The sequence below is a fragment of the Haliotis rufescens genome, unplaced genomic scaffold, assembly GCF_023055435.1.
Source record: "Haliotis rufescens isolate VD_foot unplaced genomic scaffold, xgHalRufe1.0.p SCAF_1, whole genome shotgun sequence".
Taxonomy (NCBI): domain Eukaryota; kingdom Metazoa; phylum Mollusca; class Gastropoda; order Lepetellida; family Haliotidae; genus Haliotis; species Haliotis rufescens.
The window spans coordinates 75,892,425-75,915,400 of NW_025963779.1; the positions used below are offsets into that span (position 1 = coordinate 75,892,425).

At 41.4% G+C, this 22,976-nt stretch overlaps 1 protein-coding gene across 4 annotated transcripts in view; it reads right to left on the bottom strand.

The window, feature by feature from the left end:
- LOC124146824 (transducin-like enhancer protein 1) overlaps window positions 1-1,898 on the bottom strand; it is an 84,524-nt gene extending 82,626 nt beyond the window's left edge. For 3 of the 4 annotated variants that reach the window (XM_046517300.2, XM_046517298.2, XM_046517297.2), the window contains exon 1: window positions 1,410-1,898. In XM_046517300.2, the coding sequence (XP_046373256.1) occupies window positions 1,410-1,430 (21 nt within the window). In that variant the 5' untranslated portion in view covers window positions 1,431-1,898. The remainder of the gene's footprint in view (window positions 1-1,409) is intronic. The other variant, XM_046517299.2, reaches the window with a different exon arrangement.
- Between the last annotated feature and the right edge of the window lie 21,078 nt (window positions 1,899-22,976).

A 22,976-nucleotide genomic window follows, 5' to 3' on the forward strand; every position in this document is an offset into this window, starting at 1 on the left:
CCTCCTCGGATACGGTCCACGCCGTGTACACACGTCCAGTAAAGGCCATTTCAGTTATTCGCGAAGAAGTTACCATGTTTGATGTTTGTTGTTTAACGCCGCACTCAGCAATAGTCCAGCCATATGAAGGCGGTCTGTACATAATCGAGTCTGGACCAGACAATCCAGTGATTGACATTATGAGCATCGATCCACGCACTTGGGATACGATGATATGCATCAAGCCAAGTCAGCGAATCTGACCACTCGATCCCGTTAGTCGCCTCTTACGACCAGCATTGTGACCTTTTAGGGCAAGCATGGGTTGCTGAAGACCTATTCTACCCCGGATGTTCACGGGTCTGTTTGATGTAATTACTGAGTTACATACTCAACATCATAGACGTGTGTTCGTAACAGAAGAAAGCCATGCTTGACCGTCCAGTACACTGGTCAGTAATTCGTGAAGTGACCATATTAAATGTAATTATTGAGTTGCATACTTAACATTATAAACATGTGTTCGTAATAGGAGAACGTCACGCTTGACCGTCCAGTACATTGGTCAGTTATTTGTGAACAAGTCACCATGTTTAATGTAATTATTGAGTACATGCTCAAAATCACGAAACAGACAAACGATTTACATGACCGTGCTCCAAGCAACAGCGATTAAAATCGTTGAAACATTTTATTTTAATTAAACCCATCTGCACGAGGAACGCTAACTACCTTTGCACTAACACTACATCAATCAACAGCAGCAAGTCATCAACAACACCGTCGTTCTCTATCAAGGTTAATACTGCTATTCAATAACGATCAATAAGTTGCTTGCCAGTTGCATATTTTCATGAATGTAACCTGCCTCGCATGAACGTATATCATTCGCTGACACCACTTGAGAACTACTCTGGCCGAATAAACGCGAAAAACACCAGCTATTAGTAATTGTATTGTTTTAAACAGGCAATCGAACAAGGCAATCATATTGATAACTATTGGTGACTGATACCGTTGCAGAACAATGGTATCAGATATGAATGTGTTCAATCCTATTTTGGCATGCAGCAACGCATTATTTATTAATTACTGCGATAGGTCAAAAACGTATCAGGAACTCCACCCATGTCACAGCACTAGTATTTGGTCCACTTGACTCATATTTGATTCCACTACTTCCGCTACAAGCCTACGGCCACCCCACATCCTGCTATTGGAGAGAAGCAATTACCCCACCCCTGTCCCCATACAGCGCAGTCTGCAGCAAAAACTTCAATGAGGCTCCCGCATTTCATAATGTAAACACATCGGTTGTATCACATGATATATGTGCTGGAGTGTTTGGTTATAACAATAACACTCTCGGTTCAAAGAGTCAGCGTGCGGATACAAGCAACGGTGAGTGTTAAGTACTAGAAACCACTTACTGGGTGCCTATTTGGGTACATCTTGGAGGTAAATCCTGCCCGCGATGAGAGGGCGCCTGACCGCTGTGAATATCCCTCGATCTGGACCGGGTAATTTCCGTATCAAAAAGCCACTATCCAAGTCTGCCTTGCTTGAACCGCCAAGTGGCGTTTTTCAGACCTCTCTCGAGACGACAAGCTATATTCCACTTGCGTAAACAGCGAGCAAAACCAGGCCAAAGGTCATGATATCATCACCCGCATTGCAACATTATCGGTCACTCTCAGCTGCTTATACACATCGCCGAATCGGGTAGTCTGGCCACCCTGTACAAATCAACGGTGGTACATCCAAAGCTCTCCTCGTCGTCTCAGTGCCAGAATGCTTGTTTACGGTGCACAATACCTCTGCAATATCGAGCACTGCGATAGAAAATGCCGTGTGAACAGGCTGTTAAGATACCACACACATGAAGGTAATCCGCCACAGCGCATTAGCCCCAAGTTACAATGCCAGTCAGCAAATAGAACTCTCCATATAAGGGGACGAATGATTGGCCCTATCAACAAACACTGCCATCTTCCCCCACGACCCACGTGAGCTCATTACATATGCGTGTAGTTCCCACACATTCAGCCAGTGGTGTGATAAGGGCGGGGCTTGTTGTGGAAGTTGTGAATAATCAAACATAATGTGTGAATATATTACTGTCACTCAAAGTAACGTGACTGGTTCGGTTCTCGCTTGAATCGATATGCTTTAGGGGATATTTTTGCAAGTATTAGACAACTTGTCATAATTTGATTCCGTTTGCAACGGTGAACTTGTTTAGATTTTTACTTTGACAATGCTTTAAGAATGGTGTTTACCTTCCAGGTCTCGTTTAGGTTTTGGAAAAAAATACTTGAACGGTCTCGTTGTGTATTCAGTATCTTGAGCAATACGACCATACTTTTTCCAAAAACTACGTATTTGAAACAAGCAACGTACCTAATATTAATTCTGAATAGTTTCTAGAGCCCGTTTCTTTGAGCCAGTTTCTACTGTTTACATTCTGTTCCTCGACGCTCGCTGTTGTAAAACAACAATCTGATTGGCTGGTTCCGTGTCTACTCCACGTGATTTTGAGATGTACTTGACAGCTAGAGACCCCGCCCTCTCACCGAAAAACCGGGTTATACGAAAAGTGTGCTCGGATCAGCAGTGGAAATCGGATTAAATTTGCTGATAACTCAAAATCGGTTTGAAAGCAGGCCCCTTCTAGTGACACACACCCTCCGCCGTGACCTAGAAGAACTGGCTATCTTAAAGGCACATTGACGAATATGCCAAATATAACCGGCTCCTCGGTTGAACTTGCGACCTGATCCCCTCTTGGGATGGAATTGGAGATTCGAGACAACGTTTTGAAAAAAACCCAAACAGTAATTGTATTTTCAATTGCACATTGGAACACTAATAGCGAACTAATTTGCACGTAATTAAGTCCATGACTTAAGAAAATAATGATTATATTTACTTGTTTTTATACAAACATGCGTAATATGATCATAAGAAAGGATTGATATTTCTTAACAATCATTTGCATTTAAATATCTTGTTAAACGTATTATTGCTAAGGTAATAATTGGTAAGACGCGTTGCAGTGACCTCTTTCGAAATATACTTCTAAATACTTTAAAGTTTGAACCAACTTGTATTGTATGTTTTTAAAAAAAAGGCCATTTCGTTTAAGGTGAAATAATTCTTTTCATGGGGCTGGTGATAAGCAAAACACTGTACGGCGGCAGGGGAACGGCTCTTGATTGGCTCTAAGGGATTCCGCTACAGTCAGGTTGCTTTGGGATTGTAGATCTGAAAACATCGATTCCATTTTCACATTTTTAGTATCCTCCGCGGTCATAATGCTGAATTGTCGCTAATATTGGCGTTGAAAAACTCACCCACCACTCACTTACCCCACCCTCCCACTCACTCACTCCACCCACCCACTCACTCATGCATTGTCATGCAGGATAACTGACAGAACCAATATAATAGCTGTATTTGGTATTGCGAGGTTCATAAAGGTATACAATTATTATGCCCCGGACGCACGAGGATGGTAAAGGATGGAATAACGTAACCTTTCCACACAGAGATTTTTTTTATATCAATCTCACAAACTCTGCCTTTATCATTCTAATTCGTGTTATTGACAATATTCATTTACATCAAATATCATTTATATTACAGATGCCTCTTCAAGTGGAATGTAAAGCTTATCCTAAATGAACAAACAGAAGCCCGAAGTTCACAATACTTCATTTATTATACCACTTTGTACAACACCATATATAGATTTCCGACCGACGTCACAGTCTGTTCTGAATACTTGTTCATTTAGAAAACACGAATTCAGATTGTTACCTCATATATCACTCGAGACCCGTCAATGATTCTTTGTTCGTTCTTTGTTGCATCATTCCTACTTTTATATCAGCTCAATACCTTATCAGCGAAGGGCGTCTGTTACAACAAGTCTTGTGAATAAAACTGTCTTTTCCAAATGGATAACCATCAATTTCTGACATGATCGCAAAGAAGTATAAAAACCAGGTCGATTCCCATCAGCCTCCGAACAATGATTTTGCGTCCTGTCTGCTTTTTGAAGGCACAATACAATATCGAGGTATTTCTATGATCCGAAATCGACAGCTCAGACACGCGTATTTGATTTCAGAATTCTTGTTTACCATCGACCAAGTCTCAATAGTCAGTCGGCGAAACAGCACGCGCCACCACGAGCTTCTAATTGCAACATTTACATTGGATATCGATTTCAAACACACATAATATAACATATCGCTTCGGCGACCTGTTCGTCGCTGTTTGCTCAATTTTCAAAACAGCTTTCCAAATATTAGCTTTTCCGCGAAATGCATATAGCCTGTCATTTCAGATTTGTCTTGGTCCAATAAGCCGACCAAAGGGAACTCGTAAGATAATTTAAATCGTGGCTTTTTGTTCTCAACTAGCTGACCCGGTGCATATAGAGAGTCGCGTTGAGCACCCATATAGTGTGGATAGTTGTGATTCGATATGTGTATGTAGGCAGCAGTTGGCTGGGAAATTGATTAAATCTTTATGTCTATGTGACATCACATCTCGACGCTTTAGCTGAATTAATCACAGCGTTTGCTAGCTGTAATTGTGTCCCTTCACCGGAATTGATCAAGCTAATGGTCAAATCTGGCTAGCTCTTAATTAATCTTGCTGGTCAATAATAACTGACCATACACGAACAGCGTTCACTCTTTGAGGGACAGATATAGGTCATTAATAGTCCCATCAAATCTCACGATGACAGGCTTGTTAGTTTTGCTCATGAAACTCCAGTAATTCATTTGCAGAAAAAATAAAACCATAGAATCAGCCTGGGAGCAGGATGTGCGTATAAATGGAAATGAAAACATTTTTACGGGATAAACATCAATTCTCACAGTCAGCTGTAATGGACCGTCGAGACATAAAATAACACCACTTTACGTCCATAAAAGATGTGAAGTTTCATGTCTACCGCCTGCTGAACGTACAATCTCCGAGTATCTGTACATCTGAATTAAAGTTAGGTGAAATTTAAAAAAAACAACACACGTGTAGAAATTTAGCATAAAATGAAAGTTCCACTGCATTGATTTAAACTTGATATGTTTGCCGCATTCCCTGGGGCATTTAAACACGAAGCAATCTCTTTAATGGGTCTAGCAAATCTCCCCCTTCCCGCAAAGTTACCATACATCACTGTCTGGCCGGGATTGGTGTAAATTCTTGTGAACGTTTCAAAAAATCGTTTTACGTTTTCCCTCACAGTGCCACGTGTGACTTATTATCATGTTTTTTCATCATTGCATCTACAATATATTCGATGGTATCATTTGAAGTTTTTTAAACAACTTCAAAAATAAAGTTCATGTCTTCTTTATTGTTCTCTTATACGAGAAGCAATCTGCTTTAAACTTTTAATTCTATTCCATAATAAACTGAGCGATGGAAAGGGCTAAAAAATACACCGAAAATGTAGTGAACGGCTACATAATGAACCGGACGCGATGGGAACGTCTAAATAATGAACCGGATGCGATGGGAACGTCTAAATAATGAACCGGACGCGATGGGAACGTCTAAATAATGAACCGGACGCGATGGGAACGTCTAAATAATGAACAGAGCGTGATGGGAACGTCTAAATAATGAACCGGACGCGATGGGAACGTCTAAATAATGAACCGGACGCGATGGGAACGTCTAAATAATGAACCGGACGTGATGGGAACGTCTAAATAATGAACAGAGCGTGATGGGAACGTCTAAATAATGAACAGAGCGTGATGGGAACGTCTAAATAATGAACAGAGCGTGATGGGAACGTCTAAATAATGAACCGGACGCGATGGGAACGTCTAAATAATGAACCGGACGTGATGGGAACGTCTAAATAATGAACAGAGCGTGATGGGAACGTCTAAATAATGAACCGGACGTGATGGGAACGTCTAATTAATGAACAGAGCGTGATGGGAACGTCTAAATAATGAACAGAGCGTGATGGGAACGTCTAAATAATGAACCGAACGTGATGGGAACGTCTAAATAATGAACCGAACGTGATGGGAACGTCTCAATAATAAACCGAACGTGATGGGAACGTCTAAATAATAAACAGAGCGTGATGGGAACGTCTAAATAATAAACAGAGCGTGATGGGAACGTCTAAATAATAAACCGAACGTGATGGGTACGTTCACAAAATGAACCGGACGCAATGGGAACGTCCTAATAATGAACCGAACGCGATGGGAACGTCTAAATAATGAACCGGACGCAATGGGAACGTCCTAATAATGAACCGAACGCGATGGGAACGTCTAAATAATGAACAGAGCGTGATGGGAACGTCTAAATAACGAACAGAGCGTGATGGGTACGTCTCAATAATAAACCGAACGTGATGGGAACGTCTAAATAATAAATAGAGCGTGATGGGAACGTCTAAATAATAAACCGAACGTGATGGGTACGTTCACAAAATGAACCGGATGCAAAGGGAACGTCTCAATAATGAACCGAACGCGATGGGAACGTCTAAATAATGAACCGGACGTGATGGGAACGTCTAAATGATTAACCGAACGTTACGGGAGCGGCTAGGGAAAAAGAGATCTGGATAGCATGTATTTTGAACAAAAGTTCCAGATAGTTCAGATACAGTGGCGCTCAATCAGTGAAGCATGTAAAGGCTAATGTCAGTAGTTTAAAATCTATTCCAGCTTTAAGAGGCAACCAATGCAGCGACATCAGTGAAGGAGTTATGGGTGTCCATTTTGAAGTTCTCGTAACCATATGTGCAGCTGTATTTTGTATGCTCTGAAGCCTCTTGAGCAGTTTATCTGTGATATTACCCATCAGACTATTACAATAGTCAAACCTTGACAGGACTAAACATCTGGCCATGAGACGTGCAGCATCGTTTGTGAGCAGATGTCGAATTCTTCTGTGTTCCGGAGATGAAAGAAACACGTCTTGGAGATGTGACTTATATGCTGTTCCATTGTAAGGCCGCAGTCCAGATGAACCACAAGATGTTCCACTGACTCAGAGGAGGCAATGTGGGAGTCCCCAACTAGAATGTCGTTAACTCCCACCTGTTTAAGCTCTGAACATGTTCCAACCAGCATTGCCTCCGTCTTGTTGTTTAATTTCAGCCTATTTTCAGCCATCAACGACTTGATGGCTCTCGTGCAATCTTCGATCTTTGGAAGCTCCGTGGCAGCTTCAGATGGCTTGAAATTCATTAATAGTTGTGTGTCATTGGCATAGCAGTGGTAACTCGTGAGACACTTGGACATGATTTGACTCATACCTTTTATGTATAAAGTGAAAAGAATTGGCCCGAGAACTGATCCTTGGGGAACACCACACTTGAGGACTATTCCTTCTGATATTGTTTGATTGATAGTGACTGATTGACTGCGTCCATTCAAGTATGAAGAGAACCATTTGGAGCAGTTCCTTCTAGTCCTATGTGGTGGTGTAAACAATCCATAAGTTTAGTGTGGTCTATAGTTTTGTTTGTTTGTTTGTTGTTTTACGCCGCACCCAGCAATATTCCAACTACGAGTATATGACGGCGGCCTGTAAATACTCGAGTCTGGACCAGACAATCCAGTCATTGACATCATGAGCATCGATCCACGCAATTTGGACCAGCCGATCCCGTTAGTCGCCTCTTACGACAAGCATAGTCGCCTTTTACGGCAAGCTTGGATTGCTGAAGACCTGTTCTACCCCGGATCTTCACGGGTCTGGTCTACAGTGTCAAATGCAGCAGACAGTACAAGTAGGACAAGGAAGCCTATGTTCCAGTCCGCTGATGCCAGGAGTTCATGGAGTACTCTCAGTAGTGCAGTCTCTGTGCTGTGGCCAGAGCTGTATGCAGATTGGAATTTAACCATTTTGTTGTTTGCATCCATGGCTTCATAGAGACGAATTTTCGCTGCCTTTTCGAGCACATTAGAGATGGAGGGTAAATTTCATACGGGTCGTAATTTTCCAGTAGATTTGGATTAAGACTATGTTTTTTATAAGAGGTTTCACAATAGCCTCCTCGAACCATCGTGGAACTACCCTAGATGAAAGACTTAGATTGATAATCTTTGTTATGACAGGAAGTAGAGTACCAAGGTGATCGATGCCTATCTTTGTTGGGATAGGATCAAGTCGACAAGATGTTGATTTGGACTCCATGACCAGTTTCCGTAACTCTGACTCTGAAAATGGTTTACATTTCTCCATGGTGTTGCCAATTAAACCATCGTGCAAGTCCGGGGGTCAGATCCTTCGGAGACTCGCCACATGGACAACTGAACAATGTCAGTGTGACTGTCAGATGGAGATTGTTCATCAAGACTATGTCTGAATTTCTGTATTTTGCTGACAAAGTAATTGCTTAAATCAGTGGCGATTTGTCGGGTGCTCAGTGATTTGGGTAGAATATTGTCAGTCTAAACCTGTAAAGATCGCCTCGGCGACCATCACTGTCCTTGATTCTCTGTCGGCATTAGGCACTTTTAGATGTTCTTATCTGTTGAGTAACAACGTTACGTGCTGATTTGTAGATCTGCCTATCAGCCTATAGTTTTGTCTTCCGCCACAGCCGTTCAGCAATACGACGTTGTGTTTATGCAAGGGCAACCGTATCGCAGTACCAGAAAGTTGGCGTTCTGCTAGGAGCTGCTTCTTGACCGCTGGTGAAAGCTGATCTAGTAGTTTGGTAATTGTAATATTGACAGATTTTGTCATATAACAATGATGAATCTGTTAGTAAACTTGGTTCTTCTGAACGCGATTTTGGGACAGCTAAATAATGAAACGAGCGCGATGGGAACGTCTACAATATGAACCTAACATGGAACAAATGACACCAAATGGCATACCCATGTTCATTTCATTCTGACATGTGTCAGTCAGGACGATTTCACTTGAAAAGGTACTATGCTAACTTAGTATACTGTCCGGATAAACGGGCTAAACTGACCAGATAAAGAGGGTATACTGTCCTGATAAACGGGGTATACTGTCCGAATATATAGGAATACCCTCCGGATAAACGGGGTATACTGTCCGGATAAACGGGGTATACTGTCCGGAAAAACGGGGTAAACTGTCCGGAAAAACGGGGTTTCGCAGTACAAAAGTATATACTTTGCCACAAATCACCCCCTAATTTCCGATGCCAGGTTAACACGACGTATTTATACTTAAGTATTAAATACACAGACGTAAAAGCAACAAAACTCTTTCATTTCACAGAATTATGCGTTTGCATACTCTTACAAATACTGGCTCAGCCACAAACAAGAATATCAATGTAGCATCTCGGCGTCTGTTTGAAAAGACGGAACGTTTAACAAAAACATTGATCGCTCTCCAAAACTGACACAGTTGCTCTCAAGCCAACGTAACATGTTGAATCATTACGCTTAAGCGATAGTCCGACATATTTTCCTATAAGAACACGCACGTATTTGCATCAGTTGTTGAGATATAATGTTGAGTGTGTCAATGCCAAGCCGCTGCTAACCTTTAAACATCAACTGCGTATAGATTCGTTCGTTACTCGGGCTGGCAATCATTCCATGAATATAACATTAGCTTCCTGATAGCTGTAAAGGTATTTTGATTGACAATATATCGACTTTCCGGGACGTTGTATTCTGGGCCAGTGGTACTTTAATAACCGGACAGGATGTTACACGCGCGTGGCATATTCAGTGAAATTGAGTCCATGTTCGGTGAATATGTCTGAAATTGACAACCAGTGCTGTATGCTATAAACAAAATTTAAGAAACGATTATTCATGGCGGTGTTATTATCGTAATAAACACTATTGATGCCCTGTATTTGTTGCCCTCTGTAGAAATAAGATTTGGACTGATTAAATTTGTTTGAATGGATACTGCCACAAAGGAGTCTTCTTTGGAATGTTTTGCTTAAATCATAACTCGCTTCTGTGTATAGCTTTGGTGTAGGGATGTGTGACACATTGACGTGAAAGTTTGTGTTACAAACGTATTGTTTTGTCACACTTAACAGGTTTGTTTGTTGTATATCGGTGAGGTGAGGTGAAATTGGGTTTAACGTCGCGTCCAAGATTTTTGCACTTATATAGCGACGTGCATGCACGTGTGTGTGTGTGGGGCTGCTTGTACTAGACCGGACTGATGCCAATTTATAGTGCTAGCTCACTGAGATACCATGCCGCAGTTTAACATGAATACCCCACTCAGACACAGTATACTGACTCCGAGCCGACCAGTCCTTGCTTTAACCCCTTAAAGCCGAGCGCCAGACAGGGTAACAACAAGTACCATCTTTTAACGTCTTTTGGTATGACGCGGCCGGGGATCGAACCCCGGACCTTCCGCTCTCCGAGCGGACGCTTGTTGTATAACGACGCACTCAACAATATTCCAGCTCTATGACGGCTGGCTGTAAATAATCGAGTTTGGGCCAGACAATCCAGGGAGCTGTACAACCAAGATAATTTACTATTTAGGATATTTTCTCACTGAACGTTAACCATTTTATGACGCATGTTTTTCTAACTGTGTAGATTTTTCAAACATGAAACATAAGAGAAACATGTAATTTGTTGAATGGATTGTGTAAGATGTAACGAATCGATGGCATGTACCATAAGTACCACAAGTACCCTTGTGGTACCAGAAGGTTGGCCACAAGGAACTGTGTAGGAGGGTGTCTGATCATGTGATTCCCCAGGGTGACAGTTGGCAGCAATGTGTTCACTTTATGTATATGTATGCTTGGAATGAATATTGTCAGAAGCAGATTGAATAAGGCTTGACTGTAACATAGCCTTGAAGGGAATGTGAGGAAGGTTTGATATAACGGGTTAGTCATACAGGATGGCAGAGTTGTGTGCAAAATTGTGAATGTCAGTTTCAAATAACCCGATGTCTGTTTTAATACCTCTTAATTATACATTTGAAACCTCGCACGTAAGCGCTCGGTCTCAAATTAAAATAAGTGGTATCTAATCTACAGTTAGATTACCCCAAATTTCAAAACACAGAATGATTTATCTCCTTATTTAAAATGTATACAAATGGTAGGCTTTTGTACGCAATCTTACATCATTTTCTACACTGATGACTACTATCTCTTATTTAGAAAAGATTTTTGGCGTTACCAACGGTATCTTTTGATGCTGATGAAATCATATTCTTTGTCTCGACAAGGGAGTTTTGGGCATGGTACATTGTCCGTGTTTTCCACACTTGAAGGGACGAAATTTAGAATGGAGACGTTTTTTGACGAGATTTGACATTTGTTCATGACAAAAGAAATAAGCGTTAGGGCTTGTGTTGACCAAAAAATCAAATTGTGAAATGTTTTGAGAATCTCACATTTATCGACGAGCGTTGATATATTGGATACCTAAAGACACGAAGGTGAGATTCTAGTTTTTATCCAAAATCGTTCTTCCATCTTCTTCAGTTTGTAAACAGTAGTAACCGGGGTGTGGAGTGTCAAAAGCAAAGCCCACCAGCTTCAGTGGTGTGGAGATTAGTGCTGTCATTTGATTGTGCCGTCATAGTAACGATGGCGTCACAATGGTCTTCAAACCATTGTGATGCAATTTTATCACAAAAGCGATATCCCCTGTGGAAGCTAGTTTGAGATGATATGTTGAGGTTATCACGCGAGTGTACATTCATGTTAACTTACCACCCTATACTGAAGACGTGAAAATCAACGAACTCAAGTCTGCTTGCACGTCAGTGACAGCTTCGAACGAAGGGCAAGGTCACGACCGGGATAAGAAAAGACAACCGTGATCTACTCACAGCGTTTTAGGCTAGAGATAGGGAATGTTATTGTTCACATTTGGGATGTTTTGGGCAACATTATCAAAACAGAATCTACAGAATGATTTGTATCGGAAATGTTCACTTTTAGTGATCTGGTCGTGCAGTCGTGTGTGTTCATTCATAAAATACGCTTCAAATGACGACACTGATGGTACAACCGGAGCATCGAACGTAAGTCTAAATATCTGTCCAGATAGTTTCAACAGACTTCATTTCACCACGCTTAACCTTTTACGTTAAATCAAATTGAAAGTCGCGAAAGTGGTCGGGTGCGTCACGCTCATTAGGACCCTTGATTCATCGGTAGACATTGCATATCAATATGGCTCCATTATATAATGTCTGCAGTAGCTCTATGCATAACTAATATAGAATGCAAAGCGAATTTATGCATGTGACGATCCTCTTTGGTTTAATAAAGTGTGTGTAAATGTCTCTCGCTTTCGTGAGATTCCTTCAATCCTGCCTTGTAGTTGTAAAGGTGAATGACGTCTCGCGATCTTTTTATGAATAAAAAAGGTAGTCCCGGTGTGAGAGAGGTCACGGTTATCTAATCAGAACGAATAAAACGAGGTCAACCTTGTACGACAGACGTGTGATGTACGGATTTAGCATCTCACCACCTGTATCTTCACCACGTGGGTAATAATATCGGGGAATTACCACCACAACACACACATACGCGTGGTCGAAAAACGTATTCTCTTCTCTTACAAAACGATACCTAATCATTGCAAATTTTACTGCAAGGTGTGCATTAATGTATTACGTCACAAGGTCAATGATTAGTCAGTCGGACAGTTAAGACAGTCAAAATACACTGACGATCTTAAGAAGGTATACCAGGATAAAGTATACCAGTGCAAGTTTATGGAAGGTCAGATAGGTGATAGTATTGTTCGATAGAACAAATAAAAAAAATCGTTGGTACGTGTGGGCAATGCTGCAGGTGTAAAATAACGTTGTGTAGCAAGTTTGCAATGCACGTGAAACAGGTATCCTAGACTAACATTTAGTCTCTGAAATCTTATATTACACAATATCCTTCTTGACTCCCTATGCTGATTTCATAGGAATAGAGCTAGCTTGAGCTGGCTAGACTTGCTTTTGTATGCATTTCTAGATTATTATTTTTTCATAAAATAAATATATTCCACGGTCATGGTGCAGGACTACAGCTATCCGTGCGCATAAGGTTATGAAAACGGTGCAACGGCAATTAACAGTAAATTACCCGAGAACATGGCAAGGCTAACTGCTGAACAACCGCTACTGAGAAACGCTGAAACATCATCTGCAGCAATTGACGTGGACGTGTCATCAGTCGTCACACCCGACGTCGCCGACCTCGAGAACATGGTTTCAGGGCCTATCGACCATTCAGAGGAATGACGTTGAAGAGAAAATATCGGCTTCGGCGTTTACGTCGGCTATGCCAAGTTCGACTTGTAACGTGTGATACTCGTATTTTCTGATGTGAGCAGGTTCCAGCTGTACAGAGCCGGCGGGAGAACAAGGTCGTGGGAGAAAGTACGTCTCCTTGTTGTATTCAAACCCTCCCCTCCCCCTTCCCCTGTATTTTAACCGTTCTTATAAGCCCAGGATCTTGCACATCTCGTGTAATACAACGGTATCCGGCTACGTACAACGACGTCAATGTTTGCCATGGCCAGTCCTTTGCCCCATAGAACATTCTCATTAAAATCAGATCTAAGTTTTCGCTGCCGCTAAAAAAAGATCTGAGGACATCCCACTTCGGGTCATGTCAGAACGACCTTTCGCGAACTCTGACCGACCACTGATATGACTAACAAGAAGCCGACATCAGCCAATTAAAACGTAGCTTTATCGAGCCTCACGGCACTCGTTTCAACCTGGCGACTTCCATTTCAGACTACGCTTAAAAAAATAGGTTGGCACCGTTCTCGATTAAGATTTTGAAAACTGAACAAACGAACATTCCAGAATGTCTAATATATGGTTGAGATTGTATTGCAGTGCTTCCCACGTACTGTGCAACGCCTCCTCCGTTCAAATGTTTATCCCAACGTAAGCGAGAGATAGACGATAATTTTGACGGAATCAGTCGTACGGGCCGTAACTGTCGTTCGGAATACCCCGTGTTAACGTTTTCGAGGTTGCATGATTAGAAAACACATTCCGACTGTCACTTTCACGATTTGGTTAGCGACGCTTTGATTGGTCGGAAGAAAGGTCGTTCTGACGTGACCCGTAATGGGATGTCCTCAGATCTTTGTTTAGCGATAGCGAGAACTGAGGTCTGATTTTAATAAGATTGCCCATAGAACATCTTTGGCATCATCTTGACCAAAACATCCTACGCCGTCCTATTCCTGCAATGAAAGGTGAGAAATCAGATAGTACAAGCACTGAGAGAGGAATGGAAGGCAATTCCAGATGACGTCATTGGACGCCTGACGAATGTCGTGTGCACGTCTGTGGGTTTGCACGTTGGGGTCATACACATTACTGACGCATTGGGATTCATTTTGTGACAGTCATGATCATATTACCTCACATGTTGTCCTGGGTTTATACTGTGAAATCGCCCATTTTACCTCTAGTGCTGTGCGGGATCTGTTAAGGCGACACTTGCTGGTCAATAGTGTGTTCATCAGAGTTTATATCCTGCCAAATGATTATATTTTCGTAATGCAACATTTACATCAACATGTGGTTTGTGTTTACTATTATCATTTTGGAAAACTGGTCAGTAAACATTCTTATGATAATCAGTTTAGTTGAAACTGAAACTATAACTATCATGTAGGCAAAATAATCACAACTGCTTTCACATATTTTTCAATGTCAGTGATCGCCTTTCGGGGCAATGGGTCCGCCCATTAGAGTACTTCACCTTTGTCAAAGGGAAGCTATTCTTGTCTATCTGTCATAACGTTACGAAATGCAGTCAGATGTCCCACACAGACACAATGCGAAACAAGATAAAATAGTTGGAGCAAATCCAACTGTTTTAAATTTTGGAAAAGACCCCAAGACATGTAAACTGCTCACACTTGTATAAAGGTCACAGTTATGCCCTTGTCAGACACTGGTTTGTGGTATCTTAAGTCATTTTGATTATGATAACAATTTTTACAGTTATTTATCCAGATCGCCGATTTTCACTTCTGACTCGATCGGCTTTAGACAATGCAGAGGCGGATCCCGAGTAGGTGTTCTGGGGATGACCCCTCCCCATCCCCCTTCCCCACCCCCACCCTTTCTTTTTACATCTGATGACATGTGTATTGCCTACCATGATAACATGTTGATTTGTTTGTTAAAGGAAACTTAATATATGCTTTACATATAGTGATTTTGATTTTTTGGGGTACGATCTTGGGTAAAGTTTAGACACACGACACATTGATTGAGTATGGTTTTACGCTTTTAGCTGAATTCCAGCAATATCACGGCGGGGGACACCAGGAATGGGCTTAACACATTGTACCCAAGTGGAGACTCGAACCCTGGTCTTTGGTGTGACGAGCGAACGCTACCCCGCCGCCCCTACAGAGAAGTGAACAATTCTTATGGTGACAAGTTCAGTGTAAGTGTGATTGGTTAGATTAGATCCCCAGCACTCGGTGACTCGGTTATTTGTGTGTCATCGTACCCCGGCTACATGCATCGTTGTTCATGCTCATAATATATATCACTGGTTTACTGGTCCTGTTTCGATTATGTACAGACCATCGTAACACAGATGGACTCCTGCGTGTCGCGTTAAGCAAGAAACTCAAAAAGTGTTCTCACAGTTAAGCAAAGAGTTCTTAAATATATCCTTTTTTATATACGGTTATCAAAACAATGTTGTTTAAACATTTTTGGTGCTAAGGTTCTTTGAATGTTGCCCATGCTTGAGATAGGTTCGACCACACGGTGCCTAATAGTTGGAATGGTTAGTTAGAGACTCACGTGCCGTGTGTTCTGTCTTGTGTTCAGAAGTAGAACGTTTAGTTTTAGAGTGTATAAACGTATTTTTATATATGGCTGCCAGGGGATCTCAGCCGTTTGCCGTTACTCGTTTAGGTAGGCATGTGTTAAATGACAGTGTTTTTAATTGTTTAACAATGATTGTAACTGTTTTACATTGTTTCTGTTTGGATTCGGTAGATGCTCATTGCACTGTGTTTGGACAGTGAATCAGTTGTCAGAAAGTTACTCTATTGAGAGGCGATGTGTAAACTTCCAGTCCGGTATATCGTGGACGATGATAGTGTGTTACCCAATTTCTGTAATGTTTTATGTTGTGAGGGCATTGTCATGAACTTTCCAGTGCCTGGGTAGGTTGTATATAAGGGGACAATAGCGTGTCTACGTAGCTGTCACACATGCCCTCGCTTAGGAACCAGCTTTCATGTGAGGATCGCTCATCATCGATGATTACCTGCCTGGCCCATCTCGGAAGCTAGACCACTGTCGCAGCTGGGTGATTATATTATTATTACCGAGTTTTGCTATCACCTCTGTATATTTTTGTATTTGTTACTAACTACTGACATCACATTATATATTGCCATTGAATATTGTACTACCACTCTATTGTGTACCGCCATTGTAAATGGTACCGCCGGTAGTTTGTAAACTGAATTTGTTGATTGAATACCACATTCTGGGTGTTTGTTGGATTTACACTAATTTTTTTTACGTACAGATTTCTGGATTTACATATTGTTTCAATTTGGAAATCGACACGTGACACAGTTGCCCAGTCAACAACTATCGCCAGTTTCGGCAAGATACGATAACACTTCAGGACAATGACGACCTCCACGTAACTAATATAAAAACTGGACAAAACCAACAATTACTGAATAAAAATCGCTCACAACAAGTTTCAAAAACTTATAATTTCTAATCACAATGACTACTGTCTACATTGTGAAATGCGACGTGTAACATTTTGATGTGAATTTCCAACAAAGCAGGATATAATTACGATACTCAACCGTGTCTAATGCACTTGTCATATGCACCTTGTACATCCATGATATTAACAACATGTTATATATACATCTCGCATAAACTATCCAATATGTGACAGTCGGCCACAGTCAAAGCTAAAATAACGTAAGACAATCCAGCAGCAGGTTCATTTACATGGACTATAATTTGTATGGAAACATAATCCTTCCATCAATATGAATGTTAGATTGCCTGGCCTCCATCTGAAATCCAGTGTATATTTCACAGTGAATGACATTTCCAACATGTAATCTACACACATCCATCATACAGACGAGTGATATGGATGCGAAATGATGTCATTGCGATATCGGTGAACATGTGAAATTCAACCTTTCTTTCTCCTGAAATACATACACATTGACTTCACTGATGGCATTTGTGTCACCCATAATCTCATTTATTGCTTGAAGTTAGACGGTCTATATTGGTAGTCCACCCCCACATTGTGACGTCATAAGCTTTGAAACTAACAGTTTTAGTCCTTATAATGATAACATTTAAAAAGGCAAATGTCTACGAGTCCTTATGATACCTTACCTATTAGGCAGTTTGGCAAGGACCACAGGAATAATGCCAATTTCTAACGCTGCGTCACAGTATTGAGTTGTGTGCATTTTGTAGCGACGTTGCCTTTAGGATCCACCTTGTGGGAAAACGTGTAGAAATTCAACCTGCGGGAAAGTTACAAGGTGGAAGTATGTTCGGTTGATTGTCTGACTCATCTGCTACCAAATGACTGTTGCGTAAACACAGTCGCCTAGTTTATTATAAAAGGTGGGGTTGTGAGGTGAAATGGGGTTTAACGTCGCGTCCAAGATTATTGCACTTATATAGCGACGTGCATGCACGTGTATGTGTGTGTGTGGCTGCTTGTACTAGTCCGGACTGATGCCGATTTATAGTGCTAGCTCACTGAGATACCATGCCGCAGTTTAACATGAATACCCCACTCAGACACAGTATACTGACTCCGAGCCGACCAGTCCTTGTTTTAGCCCCTTAATGCCGAGCGCCAGACAGGGTAATAACAAGTACAATCTTTTAACGTCTTTTGGTATGACGCGGCTGGGGATCGAACCCCGGACCTTCCGCTCTCCGGGCGGACGTTCTACCATTAGACCACGGAGGCGGTCTATTATACAAGGAATGCGTATGGACATTCACCTATACACCTTCAAAACAGTTATATTTCAAACGCCGCCTCTTCATGTCTGCGTGATCTCGAATATTGATGTATCCTTTGGTAATATCAGCTCTGGAAATTGATCATATTTTTATAAATGTCTACAATACCACCGCTACCTGTACCGGGACACTGTATGTTTCTCCGGGTGGTCTCAGGGCTACGGCATCTGGTACAAAGAAGAGGAAACCACTGATCAACTTTGTTTGTTTGTTTGTTTGTTTGTTGTTTAACGCCGCACACTGCAATATTCCAGTTATATGACAGCGGTCTGTAAATAATCGAGTCTGGACCAGACAGTTCAGTGATTGGCATCATGAGCATCGATCCACGCATTTGGGATACAATGACATGTATCAACCAAGTCGGCGAACCCGACACCTCTTACGACACGCATGGGTTGCTAAAGACCTATTCTCTACCCGAATATTCACGGGTCCCTGATCTACTAAAGTGTCAACTAAGTAATGACATTGAACAGTTACAAAACATGGCTTTGGGTATTATATTTCGGTTTCGTCGGTTTTTCGATATGAATATGTCAAAATATAAACAAAAAAGAATTTTGATTCGTCAGCAAATTATATAGGTTACGATTACAAAAAAAGCTATTTGATACGGAAATATATATACTGAACAACAAAAGTTAGCGATCAAAAATATTTTTGGGGATATAGTTTTTGTAGTGAAGACAAAGTACACAGTTTCATAAAAAATATCCCATATATTAATGATCCCGAACTTATACTGACGGAAATTAATAAGGGAACACTTAGTTTTTGACACAGTAAAATGATGTTATGGGTTCCGATCCTTGTCTACCAAATACGCGTTGGAAACAATGCACACAAAAACATCTCAACATTTGATTCTGACATGTGTTGAATGTGCATGCGCGCTATTTCAAATGTACGGACAGTAAAGCTTATTTCCCTATATTTTTCATCGTTCCCTTGTTCGTTTCCACTAGTTTATATGTTCAGTATAGTAAGCCATGCTTAACCTTTTTCGCCGATTAATGCTTAACTTTTTCACCGATATATGCACGCAACATTACATGTGATATTCTTGGTTTTGTTGTTTAGGCTTCGTATATTTTTTTGACCAGACAATCCAGTTATTGACATCATGAGCATCGATCTACGCAATTGGGATACGATGATATGCATCAAACCAAGTCAGCGAACCTGACCACCCGATCCCGTTAGTCGCCTCTTACGACCTATTCTAACCCTGATCTTCCCGGGTATGTCGTTGACTGAGATAGTTCACCTCTTTATGCACTTCAATAAATCCGTGAATAATTCAAAATAGGTATTTGACCATGTCGACGCTATTATAAGGGTAACGCTATTTCTCAGGGCATTATCATTTGCAGAAGCCCGAGGGCTTCTGCAAATGACAATGCCCTGAAAATAGCGTTACCATCATTATAGCTAAAATGGATGGAATTTTGTTATCAAATAAAAAGAAACAACAATATCGGTTTTGAAACATTTACTGTAATCAACACGAGTGTCACTGACCTATTTTTACAAATATGGAAACGTCATAGAACAAACCAGATGACGTCACTTTTCAACGTGACGACACCTTTCCCTATCCTATGACGTCACCTAACCACACGCGTGATAATGGCCCGTCGTCAAGCAATATGAGGGCATTATCAAGTTACAGTGACCCGCTCATTTCTGATAACATGCGGGCGGTTTAATGATAATTCTATCCATTTTAGCTATAATATAAGGGTAACGCTATTTTTCAGGGCATTATCATCTATTAACTGCCCGACGAAGGAGGGCAGTTGAAAAGACCGAGGGCTTCTGCAAATGACAATGCCCTGAAAAATAGCGTTACCGTTATTATAGCTAAAATGGATGGCTATACACTTTTCTAACCCGGATCTTCCCGGGTATGTCGTTGACTGAGTAGTTCACCTCTTTATGCACTTCAATAAATCCGTGAATAATTCAAAATAGGTATTTGACCATGTCGACTCTATAACACTTTATAGCTAAAATGGATAGAATTATCATTAAACCTCCTTCGTCGGGCAGTTAATAGAAGACCTCGGGCTTCTGCAAATAAAAGAGCCCTGAAAAATAGCGTTACCCTTATAATACCACACGTGCAGTCCTCGACTTAGATATATCATCGTATAATGAATGGAATATTAAGCTGACATGCAGTGATATACATTGTACAAGTAACAATGACAAAAGCTGCGCTAAATCCAACTAACTCACTCATAATGGCTCTATGGTAATAAGTAAAACAAACAATATTCATGTAATAGTTGTACTTTAGTTGTCTTTTTAGATTTGGTGCCCATGATACCAGTTACGCTCATCGCGTTACACGTTCTGAAAAGGGCAATGCACCAGTTTCATGCACATGCGCGTCTAACGGTTGACTCTCTGCACTAACGGTATTGCCAACGAAGGTCAGACCTCTCGAAGTATAATAGATCGTGTACTTTGCATTACATTATGTCTAAGACTCCTTCCGTTTACTAGCTTCCAAATACATGTAGTTCATTTTGGTGGTTTATATGTGATTGACCAATCAGTTAGCCGCATTCATCAGCACGTACAGGTTGTCGGTGTAGACAGAACGACAATACAGAACCAGTTTAGCATACGGTGTCCCTGACTTCTCTGTCATAGTGAAGACGAATGGCTGAAAGTGTTACTTTGTGAAGCCAACCAATAGAATCAGAGTTCACGGTCTGTATCGGAACACAGCGGCTAATTGAACTCATAGGCGGGCGAGGTGAACCGTCTGTTCAAGATTTGCAGTTAATAGCAGAAAAGATGCTGGTACTATTAGTTTATTGTCTGTGCAGAAGGCTAACCGTACATAATCGTGGAAACGAACTGTAAATGCAATAGGGTATTTTTCTAACCCTTTTCTCTCAAATAGGTTTAATTTGATATAAAGGACGGAAAACCCAATCCACGAAAATATCGTGTCCTAATTGGTTTTGGATGCTTGAAAAAAGAATGTGATAGAAAATAGAGAAACACGTTACTTAGACTGGCGTCTTCTATTTAATGACATTTTATAAGAGCAAGTGATATCCCTGGTTATTATAGTTAAAGAAAACAGAGCGATCCTATTACCCGTGTGAAAGGATCGCTCACAAGCCTAAGGCACTCCGGTGTCAGCGCAATAATACAAATGACTTGCTTCTCCTCCAGGCTTTGTTACCAGAAAATTGGAAGCAAGATTTCTTTTGATGAGGGTTTCTTTAATCACGCCATCCTTGACAACCATCAAATGACAACATCAACACTCGGGAGGATATAACGGGGCCTCCCTCGTGGTGTATATCGATCTCCTTACTAGAAGAGTTCCATCCGCCATGACAGGCCAGAGATGCAGATGTATAAATGCCTTTAAAGCCCAGACAAGAGCAGGGGAAAGTCCTCATGCTGTCTTTTTAAAGAGTACTTCAACTGTCCTATCGGATAGAGAGCACTCCAAGGCCTACTGCAAAACGCCGATGTCTTGGGTCATTTGAATCGACGAGTTCGAAAGCGTATAAACGGAGCTCTTGCGCCATCGTTTCAATCAACCAGCGAGTCCCCAAGGCTACTTCTCGCGAGAAGTGTCCGCGCCCGAGATCTGAAGGGCTTCAATAGGCTCTTGCCCCAAAGAGAACCATTCTAGAATCCACACAAATACTGCTCTTCAAGAAAGAAGGGGCGAAATTAAGAAGATAATGATGAAATAGTGTGGTGGTCACGTGACGTCTACGGCACTCGACATTTATGTCAGAGCACTCTTGACATCGTGTTGGGATTAGCGGACTAGTCACGGGGCAGGAGACGCCAATTGAACCACCTCGCAACGCCGATGTCCGCGTCGTCACAGTTGCCGTTGGGTGAGGGTAACCGTTGCCGTTGTGACTATAGACTTATTTGGTCTTGAGCAGCCCGGGGGAAGGGGTGGGGCGTGTGTAGCCTCATCTAGTTAGCGTCACCCCGGGGGTTAACAAAATTCTATCAGGCTGGACGCATGTCTGGCCCACGGGGGGTCGTTTGATCCGGTACGTAAAGCTTAATGTAGATAGAAGTGTCGACATCGATACTCGAGTGCATTGAATTGTAGGTGATGAGAATGGATTAGGATATCTAGTGTTCGGGACAAAGTGCTGCTTGTTTTATGGGTGTGTGTTTTTTAACGATTAATGATCTTCAGAGTGCGTAAACTCAAACCTTTTCAAACTATCTACAAATTAGTAGTCTACACCATTCGATTTCCCCTCTTGCCGTGGTATAAGATCGATGTATCTCGGCTAACCTTTATTATACTGTAGACTGGTCTGGGGAGAATTGCGGTAGTAGCGCGACTATTATTCGACTTCAAGTCAACTGTAAACAGAAGTCAAATAGGCCTGCTGCCTGGAGGCATGTCTATAAGTCAACACCATCGCGAAGCCACAAAAGAAAATAGCTGTTAGTTTATAGGGTGCATTGCTGCACCAACAAAAGGTTGCCGGTCATCATCTTCTGTTGTTAAATGGATGATACAATTTGTTATTTACAGAAACCGACACGTTTAATTTTTTTACCGATTTTAATTGGAATTGTGAATGTTTGTCCTTATGTATTCTGGTATGATGGAGAGTGTTGGTTTTTTTAGTTAACAAATACATTAAAACAAAATAAAGAAACTCAAAACATTCAGTGCTTCCGTTGTCATGTTTGACTTGCTATGGGTGAGAAGTATGGTTTTAGGCCGCATTCAGCAATATCACGGCGGGGGGCACTAGAAATGGGGTACACATGTGGGGGAATCGAACCCAGGCCTTCGGCGTGACGTATCCACGTGGCTACCAAATCTCCCCTGAATTGCTCTGAACTGATATTCCTCAACCATTAGCTACAGCCTCAGAACCCACATCTACACGCACTTCCCAGTTATTTTATAAGACATCCAGTTATACAGCTGTCAAAATGTTAAAGGTTTA